This window comes from Macaca thibetana, chromosome 20 (assembly GCF_024542745.1).
Source record: "Macaca thibetana thibetana isolate TM-01 chromosome 20, ASM2454274v1, whole genome shotgun sequence".
Lineage (NCBI taxonomy): Eukaryota > Metazoa > Chordata > Mammalia > Primates > Cercopithecidae > Macaca > Macaca thibetana.
Genome location: NC_065597.1, coordinates 33,858,139 through 33,868,254, shown reverse-complemented (window position 1 = coordinate 33,868,254; position 10,116 = coordinate 33,858,139). Strand labels below are relative to the sequence as shown.

The following is a 10,116-nucleotide window of genomic DNA, read 5'->3' as shown; positions in this document are numbered from 1 at the left end:
TTGTAATGAATGGAGAGAGAACTGGGCAGAGGTTGGCAGGTGCAGTGGTAGGAGTCATAACAGTCTAACAGTAACAACTTCTGCCCAAGCATCTCTGTATGTGGGAAAGAAAGAGAAAGACCCCTCCTCACAGCCCCCATGCAGGAGAGGAGAACATGTGGGCCTTCAGGGCAAAAGAGCCCCACGGGCCTAGTGAATAACCCTGCATGGACTGAGGAGCTTGCGTGTGGAGGGATTTAGAAGGTATTTAGCAGATAAAGTCAACAGGAGTAGGTGCAGGCAGGGCGGGGTAGGAGGCGGAACAGGGGGAGTGCAGGCCCATACCTAGGCTCCAGCTTGGGTGACAGGTGGGCTGAGGGTGTCAGAGACCGCACGGAGATCACCAGAGTTGCCACACGGGTCCTGATGGGAAACACAAATGAGGGAAGTAGGTGGGGAGGCCATGGGGGAAGGAAAATTCCACAGGGAAATGGGACACCCACATCTGCCCTGTTTAAACAGTAGCCACAGGGCCCCCTGCAGACTGTGCTATGTTGGAGGGGCCAGCCAGGTTACCAGTTCTTCCAATTTCCTGCTTCTGAGAGAAGCCAGGAATCTAGATTTTTAAAAGAAAGCTCTAATGTAGATATGTATTTTGTTGTAAGCATATGCTTTAAATAAAGGTAATAGTCACAACTTCAAAACTCAAAATGCTGTAACAATATGCACAGCAACAAGTCTCACTCCCATCACCCCCCATACAGGTAACCCCCCCACATTCTTAGTTTCTGATGTCTCTCCCTGGTTCACTAATGGGAATACAAACACATGTTATTTTGCTCCCCAATTTTTTATTACTGTTAACTGAAAAATCAGAAATTTATAAATTTAGGCAGGGCACAGTGGCTCACGCCTGTAATCCCAGCACTTCGGGAGGCCAAGCCAGGCAGATCACTTGAGGTCAGGAGTTCAAGACCAGCCTGGCCAACATGGTGAAACCCCCAGCTTTACTAAAAATACAAAAATTAGCGTGGCAGGGTGGCAGGTGCCTATAATCCCAGCTACTCAGGAGGTTGAGGCAGGAGAATCGCTTGAACCCAGGAGGCAGAGGTTGCAATGAACCAAGATGGAGCCACTGCACTCCAGCCTGGGTGACAGAGCGAGACTCCATCTTCAAAAAATAAAATAAATGTTTAAGTGTAGAAAAGACTTTATTTCTTATAAGGGGTTATAGCTGCAAGGTGGCCATCCCACAGGCTGGAAAGTGTGCCTCCAGCTGAAGCCCAAAGATGGGCATGTCAAAGGAGGAGGGGTTGGGTAAGAGCTTTATGTTCAAAGGGTTGGCTAAATATACATATTCAACAGGTTACAGGAGGAGCTATAAATATTCATGAAGATAGTACTGACATGGGCATAATGAACAAACTTGCATGTAATATACAACCCATGTTGGCTTTGAGGTGGAGACTTAACCTTTAAATGTATTACAATTAGGCCCTATATGACAAAAGATCTTTTCAGGACGCAAAGCTCAGCAAGTGAGCAGCCTCTGTCCACGGTTGGTGGTCTTCTCATCTGGAGAAAGTTACTGAAATCAGCCCCATATGCAATCACAGGCATAGCTGTGGCTGGTGGATCAGGGGGTCAGTTCGTCAGCATCTGTGAGCTGTATGAGTTGTAATTGTTTTAATATTGCTTATCTCAAGGCCAGTGCTAGAGAAAAAGAAAAACCTCATGGCAATTAAAACATAGCTTATTTATTTTTTGTTTTGTTTTTTAGACAGAGTTTCTCTCCGTCACCCAGGCTAGAGTACAAAGTCACAAACATGGCCCATTACAGCCTCGACCTCCCAGGTTCAGGTGATCCTCCCACTTCAGCCTCCTGAGTAACTGGGACTACAGACACACACCATCACGCCAGGCTATTTTTGTTGTTTTTGTTGTTTGTTTGTTTGGTGTGGAGACAGGGTTACACTATGTTGCCAGGGCTGGTCTCCAACTTCTGCGCTCAAGTGATCCTCCAGCTTCAGCCTCCTAAAGTGTTGGAATTACAGGCATGAGCTATCACAACCAGCCTGTAGTTTATGCTTTAAGTGTAGGGGTGTGTGACTTAACCCTTGCCTTGCATGGCCTTAGGTCCTGTTAATAATCTGGTATCTTGGCCGGGCACGGAGACTCACGCCTGTAATTCCAGCACTTTGGGAGGCTGAGGCAAGTGGATTGCCTGAGGTCAGGAGTTCAAGACCAGCCTGACCAATATGGTAAAACTCTGTTTCTACTAAAAATACAAAAACTAGCCAGGTGTGGTGGTGTGCGCTTGTAATCCCAGCTACTCGGGAGACTGAGGCAGGAGAATTGCTTGAACCCAGGAGGTGGAGGTTGCAGTGAGCCGAGATCATACCACTGCACTCCAGCCTGGGCAACAGAGTGACACTCCGTCTCAATAATAATAATAATAATAATAATAATAATTTGGCATCTTGTTGCCACAAACAGTCTGTTCTCTTAGTCTTGTAATCTCTCTTTTGAGACGGAGTCTCGCTCTGTCGCCCAGGCCGGAGTGCGGGGGCATGATCTCAGCTCACTGCAACTTCTGCCTCTCGGGTTCAAGTGATTCTCCTGCCTCAGCCTCCTGAGTAGCTATCTGGGACTACAGGCGTGTGCCACCATGCCCAGCTGATTTTTGTATTTTTAGTAGACATGGGGTTTCACCCTGTTGGCCAGGCTGGTCTCAAAATCCTGACCTCAAGTGACTGGCCTCCAAAACCACTGGGATTACAGGCGTAGCCACCGCACCTGGCCTTGTGATTGCTAGTTTAACATTAATGCTCAACATTTATTGTGTCTAAACCACAAAAAGGCAGGGGTAGGATGAAGCATGTCTGACCTCCTGTCCCATTATGGCTGGGAACTCAGTTCTTTAAGGTTTTGGGGGGTCCCCTTAGCCAAGAGGAGGTTCCACTCAGTCAATACATTGGGGAAACCTCAGGATTTTATTTTTAGTTTACATTATAAACATTTTCAAATGGAGAAAATTTGCAAGAATATTACTATGAGTACCCACCACCTTCCACCTGCTTCAGTTGATTTTTGCCATATTTTTGCTTCTCTCGCCCTCTCTCTCACATTCTTGGACACCCTTTAGCAAGCAGCTCCCAATGACAAAAACATCCTTCTGCATGACACGATACCATTATCACACCTAGGAAACTTAACAATACTTCTACAACATCTAATATCCAGACCATATTAAAATCTCCCCAACTGACCCCAAAGATGTCTTTTATGGCTTTAAAATGATTTTTTGGAATAAGAATTCAATCTAAGATTATGTATTTCAGTTACTTGTTATGTCTTTCATCTTAGTCTAAAACAGTCCACCCAGTTTCCATTGCCCCATCATACTGACTTTTTAGAGTCTCCAAGTTGTGTTGCAGACAGTCCCATATGGTGAATTTGAGCCACTGTTTCCTTATGGTGTTTCTTACCTTGTTAATCTATTTTCTGTAAACCAGCAGCTAGGTGTAGAGACCTGAATCACCAGGTTAAACACTGCTGGCCAGAATCTTTCACAGGCAACAGATGCTATGTTTGCCATAATGCAGCAGGAGGCACAGAATTTCATTATCACATTATTTGTGATGCTAAGCTTGATGATTTGGTTGAAGTGATGACCTGCATATATATTCTCTGTTTCCAATAGTCTATGTTTAGTCTACTATTTTAAAGCAAACAGTAGGCTGGGCGCGGTGGCTCACGCCTGTGATCCCAGCACTTTGCGAGGCTGAGGTGGACAGATCACAGGTCAGGAGTTGGAGACCAGCCCGGCCAACATGGTGAAACCCCATCTCTACTAAAAATACAAAAATTAGCCAGGGATGGTGGCACGCACCTGTAATCCCAGCTACTCAGGAGGCTGAGGCATGAGAATCGCTTGAACCTGGGAGGCAGAGGTTGCAGTGAGCCGAGACTGCACCACTCCACTCCAGCCTGGGCGACAGAGTGAGACTCCGTCTCAAAAAAAAATTTTTTTTAAAGCAAATGGCAGCATATTGTATATACCCTTCTGCACCTTGGAGTCCTTGTATAGAGAAATTCTTCAATTTGTTAATTTATTTATTAAAGACAAGGTCTCACTATGCCACCCAGGCTGGAGTGCAGTGGAGTGCAGCCCTCAAACTCCTGGGCCCAAGCAATCTTCCTGCCTCAGCTTCCTGAGTAGCTGAGACTACAGGCTTCAGCCACCGTACCTGGCATTTTTTGTGTGTCTTGATTTCTAGGCACTCTTTCAATATTAAGGAATATTAATTAATATTAATATTAATATCTGTAAAATAAGTGGAAATATTTTTTCAATTTGTTTTTTGACATTTGTTTTTGCCATGTAGAAGTTTATTTTTATATATTTAAGTTATCAATCTTTTATTTAATGCTTCTGGATTTTTAATTAAAATTATTAAGGCCTTTCCCATCCCAAGGTTATAAAAGAATTTGCCCATGTTCATTTTTTACATTGGAATCTTCAGAGTTTTATTCTGTGGCAAGGGGTGAGATGTGATTACTATTTTATCTTAGATTTTTTTAAGTTGTCAAATTAAAATAAAAACGTAAGAGAGTCTCACTCTGTTGCCCATGCTGGAGTGCAGTGGCGCAATCTCAGCTCACTGCAACCTCCACCTCCTGGATTCCAGTGATCCTCGTGCCTTAGCCTCCCTAGTAGCTGGGACTACAGTCGTGTGCCACCACGCTCAACTAATTTTTTGTATTTTTGGTAGAGATAGGGTTTCACCTTGTTACCCAGGCTGGTCTCGAACTCCTGAGCTCAAGTGATCCACCCGCATCAGCCTCCCAAAGTGCTGGGATTACAAGTGTGAGCTACCGCGCCCAGCCTTTTTTCTTTTTTTGAGACAGGATCTTGCTCCGTCACCTAGGTGGAAGTGCAGTGGCATGATCACTGAAGCCTCGACCTCCTGGACTCAAGTGATCCTCCTGCCTCAGCCTCCCGAGTACCCGGGATTACAGGCACTCCACACCATGCCCGGCTAATTTTTGTAGTTTCAGTAGAGATGGGGTTTCACCATGTTGGCCAGTCTGGTCTGGAACTCCTGACCTCAAGCAACTCACCCGCCTCGGCATCCCAAAGTACTGGGATTACAGGTGTGGGCCATCTTGCCTGGCCTCAAAAAATTTTTAAAGTACAGTGTGGGCCAAAGTTCTCTGACCTCTGACCACTGGTGAAGGAGACACCTCTTCTCCCTTTCTCTTGTTTCAACAGATGAGTTTGACAACGCCCATTTTACACTCCTTGGGGTCCCCAACAAACCCCTGCAGTGTTTGGTGAGTGTCCTCTGCCCTGCCCTTGTGTAGCTAAGGGGCACCAGCCCCAAGCGCCTCTGGTCCTGGGATCTACTCCCTGAGCACCTCCTCAGGGTGTAGATGTTGGGACTCCCCACATCACCCCATCCGGGTTCCCGACTTCGGGCGCCCCCTCGGTCCAATGCACCGGGCCAGTTGTCAGCTGAGGCCTTTGGGATGGACTGGGATGGCTTCTCTAGGCTCCTGCGGCTACTGCTGCGGGGGCCTGACCCCCGTGGCCCTGTCAGGACATCACCGCGACAGGCCAGAAGCTCCGCAACAGGTACCACGAGGGAAAGCTGGCGCCCATCGCGCCGGGCATCAACCGAGTGGACTGGCCCTGCTTCACGCGCGCCATCGAGGATTGGTCCCACTTCGTGTCCTCGGCCGGGGAGTTCAAGCTGCCTTGCCTGAGCAAGCGAGGTCAGTCTACGTACCGGTCGCTAAAGGAAGCGCAGGGCAGGTGGGCCGCGGGGCTGGAGCAGGGAGCGTGGACTGCGCACAGGAACGTAGGCGGCGGGACAGGCAGAGACAGGGCTGGACCGCTGGGGTGCAGTGGTGGCACTTGCGGTGGGTGGGGCCGAGACGCGCGCGCGGATCTGGAAGCAGGACTGCCCATGAGAAGGGGGCGGAGCCAGGAGGAGCCGTCGGGGTGGGGGTTTGCCCTGCAGGGTAGCGGAGGCGGGACCTGTTTTCAGAACATGTGTGGGTGGGGCTGGATTGTGGGCGGGGCTTAGGTAAGGAGGCGGGGTTTGTCCTGGGAGGCGGATGAGCGCAGGAGAGGGGGCTCTCTGTTCGCAGTGGAGGGTCTCAGCGGCTACGCGGTGCGGTACTTGAAGCCGGACGTGACCCAGAGCTGGCGGGTAGGGAGCGCTGCGCGCAGACCCGTCCCTGGGCGGGGAGAGGGGGGTCCTGGTGGGGAGCGGCTTAAGACGGGAGTTGAGGCGGGGAGGAGACCCAGAGCAGGGCCTCCCAGTCTTCAGGACCACGGTCTCTAGCAGGAAGCCCTGTGTGGGGCGTGGGCAGGGCGTCCGTGCTCCCCCGACTCACCGCGCCCCTATCCCTGCTGCCCGCCTCAGTACTGCCTCAACCAGAACCCCAGCCTGGACCGCTACGGACAGAAGCCCCTGCCTTTCGACTCCCTGTAAGTGACGCCACGCGCCCCGGGACCCCATATCCGGAGGAGGGAGGATGAGGTCTGGGCCGTTTTCCTAGCGCACACGCAATGACCCTTGAAAACGTGAGAACTGGGAAAAATTGGCTCCAATACACCAGAAACAAATTACAATTTCAAATGAATACACGTGTAATTCCTACTAAACGGAGCACCTTGTCCTCCCTGACAACTCCACCCTTGCGGAGTGGAGGCGTTTGCATTGGGTGTAGGCGCCCTGGAGCCCTTCAGGAGGGATGGCGGGGAGAGGGGGTGGCTCCCGAGGTCTAGCGAGGCGCCCAGAGAGGGTCGCCCCTTCCCATCTCGGGTTCACCCGCCCCGTTCTTTCCCAGGAACACTTTCCGAAGCTTCGGCTCCAGCTACAGGTAGGGGAACGGTCCTGTCCCGCCCCACAGCCAACCACTTTCCCATCCGACTGCTGGGGACAGCCTCGGGGCTCCCTGACTCTGAGACCTCCCTGCCCCGGCGAGGCCTGGCGAGGAGGAGGTGCCCTCCTGGGGGGGGCGCAAGCTGCCTCGCTCTGGAGAGATCGCCCCTGGCAAATGTGCAGCCCACTGGGGTGGGGATAGACGCGGGGGGGGGGATCCATATCCCACCAGGTTTGACTGGAGGAGGCCAAAAGGATGGGGCGGGGGTGTTACCTGGAAGGAGAGAAAACAGACAAATAAGAAACACGAGGGAGAGCCAAGAATCTGCCTTTTTGGGTGCGGAGAGGCCCTAAGGGAGGGGGCTAAGTGGTGTCCCCGGCAGGGTCGTCGCACAAGTAAAAGGCTTGGAGATAAGAACAAGAACGGAGGTTGCAAGATATTCAGACATTTTCATAACTGAGCCATCTCTCACCTTCCTCGCCCCACTTTGTACACTCCAGCAAGACTAGATTCCCCCGAAACCCAGCAGGACAAGCACTCTTCATACCTTTGCCTGTGCTGTTTCAGCGCCTAGATGGTCCTTCCTCCTCTGCCTGAAAAACTTCTTCGTGCCTTTCTTCCCCCTCCCCCCCCAAAATCTAGCTCTGTCACCCAGGCTGGAGTGCAATGGCGCCATCTCAGCTCACTGCAACCTCTGCCTCCCGGGTTCAAGCAATTCTCCTGACTCAGCTTTCTGAGTAGCTGGGATTATAGGCTAGCGCCACGAAGCCCGGCTAATTTTTGTATTTTTAGTAGAGATGAGGTTTCACCATATTGGTCAGGCTGATCTCGTGATCCACCCGCCTTGGCCTCCCAAAGTGCTGGGATTACAGGTGTGAGCCACCGCGCCCGGCCTCTTTCATGCTCTTTAAAGCCCAGCCCAGATGTGCAATCCTCCTTGAAGTTTTCCCCCACCTTCTGCCTCTCCCCACCGGCTCACACTCCGTCCCATTGGTCATTACCTATGTGTCCATATCTTATAGCACCGAGACTATTGCACTGTCATTATTGACAGAAGCTAGCCTTCCCCTCTCCCACACAGGGGAACGTTTCTGGGTTTTGCTACCGTATGATGCCTAACAGAGTAGGTTCACTAAATGATTGAAAAATGGGTGCAGTTTTTCATAGTTAGGAATCAATGGTAGAGAAGGATGAGGCAAAGTCAAAGGAGGGAGGTTAGCTTGACAGCTAAGGAGGACAGCTGAAAATACAGAAAACAGGGAGCCACTGAAGTCTCCTGAGCCACACAGAGGCTGGCTAGAAGCTGTGTTTTCAGAGCCTAGAGGGGGAAAGCCTGATTTTTTCCCCTAGGACACCCTGGAAACCCCCACCTCACCCCTACTTCTCTCCACAGTCGTGTCAACTATCTGACCCCCTGGCGTTAATCTCTGGAAAGGAGGCTGACTCCCAGGCTGCCGGACAGTGCCACCTCAGGTCCCCTGGCCAGACCGAGGACTTATGGTGGCACCAGCCATCTCCCCAGGAGTTCAGCCTAACTAGAAATAAACCTAATACTTCCTTAGACATGCAATTGTCTGTGTGTGTGTGTGTGTGTGTGTGTGTGTGTGTGTGTGTGTGTGTCTTGCAGAGGCTGGGAGAGGGTCAGGACCACAGGATGACAGTATCTTACCCTTGCCTGTCCCCAGCCAACTCCTGAAGAACTGGTGGGGGGTTGGAGAAAAATGTTTGGTGACCTGGTTCGAGAGTCAGGGTGTAAGCCCTAAGGTCCAGCCAGAATTAAGGTCCAAGAGCAAGAGATGTGTTCCTGCCCCTTGCCGGCAGCCCCACACCCAAACCCCCTCCATTTCAGATCCTGAATTTAAGCCCTAAAGAGAAAGGGAGGGGGTTAGAAAGCTATTTTTAGGTGCCTTTTTGAAGCTCTTGCCATACCGGTGTGCTCTGGGGGGTTTCCCTGTGCCCGGGGTCGCCCTGAAGGTGTGGGAGCAGGCTGGGGCAAGGGGAGCTGGCCAGGCCTATGGTCTTGATTCTTGTGATGCAACAGAATGTAGAGTCTAAACTTGCATGAGATGCACGAAGCCACTCAGAGAAGAAAGTTCCCTGCTCTCCAAAGCACCACCAATAAACATGTCATCTAAGCAAAAAGTCCTCTGCTCTATCCATGAGGCTTCAGAAATAGCCCTTGTCTACCCACCAACCATCCATTCCAAGCTGCTCCTGTGAAAAGAAGGCATGATGTCCCAGGGACAGTGTGGGGACTCCTGGCCCAGGTCTGGAATAATGCTATCCAGGGGGCTAAGACAGAGCATCTCCAGCAATGGTAAGGGGGTGTATTAGTCTGTTTTCATGCAGCTGATAAAGACACACCCAAGACTGGGAAGAGAAAGAGGTTTAATGGACTCACAGTTCCACATGGCTGGGGAGGCCTCATAATCGTGGTGGAAGGCGAAAGGCACTTCTTACATGGTGGCAGCAAGAGAGAATGAGTGCCAGGGGAAATGGTTTCCCTTATAAAACCATCAGATCTCATGAGACTAATTCACTACCACAAGAACAGTATGGGGGAAATCACCCCCATGATTCAATTATGTCCCACCAGCCTCCTCCAACAACATGAAGGAATCACGAGAGCTACAATTCAAGATGAGATTTGGGTGGGGACACAGCCAAACCATATCAGGGGGTTAGGGCTGCTAGCATCTATGCTTAGCTCCAGGACCTTCCAGATACCCTACCCCCACCCCACCTGTGGGCGGCTGACAAGCATAGACCTAGATCAGGATAAATAGCTACCAAGCTAACAATCTACCTGTATAGGACTTCTGGTCCTGAAACCTGGGGCTTCAGGGACCCACAGACCTCCTGAAATCATGTACAGAATCATGTGTCCACCTTGGGACTGCACTTGGGAAGCCACTGGCAGAGCCGCCTGGAGTGTCAGAGTCACGTTCTGTGCTTCTGTCCCCTCCAAATGACAACTCAGAGAAGAGCTGGACTTGCCCAGGGCTCACAGCAGGGATGCTAGAGTTCTGGCCTGGGAGAGGTGGGCCAGCCAGAGAACCCCAGCAGACATGCTGAAGCCTGCCAGATGGAATCAAGTGACTGCGGTGTTTTTCCTGGCCCTGCTTCCTTGTATGACTGGACAAGTCCCTGCCAGCATACAGCCCAGCAAACACTACAGAGCTTTGCCTGGGCCAGGCCCTTTGCTGGTGCTGGGAGGACACAGACAAGATGCTCTCCCTG

The 10,116-nt window shown here is 50.9% G+C and overlaps 1 protein-coding gene across 1 annotated transcript in view; it reads left to right on the top strand.

Moving 5' to 3' along the window:
- TEPP (testis, prostate and placenta expressed) overlaps positions 1-9,463 on the top strand; it is a 13,331-nt gene extending 3,868 nt beyond the window's left edge. The window contains exons 3-8 of the mRNA XM_050773103.1: positions 5,255-5,316; positions 5,583-5,757; positions 6,136-6,197; positions 6,414-6,478; positions 6,841-6,873; positions 8,270-9,463. Of these exons, the coding sequence (XP_050629060.1) occupies positions 5,255-5,316; positions 5,583-5,757; positions 6,136-6,197; positions 6,414-6,478; positions 6,841-6,873; positions 8,270-8,300 (428 nt within the window). The 3' untranslated portion in view covers positions 8,301-9,463. The remainder of the gene's footprint in view (positions 1-5,254; positions 5,317-5,582; positions 5,758-6,135; positions 6,198-6,413; positions 6,479-6,840; positions 6,874-8,269) is intronic.
- The last annotated feature ends 653 nt before the right edge of the window (positions 9,464-10,116 follow it).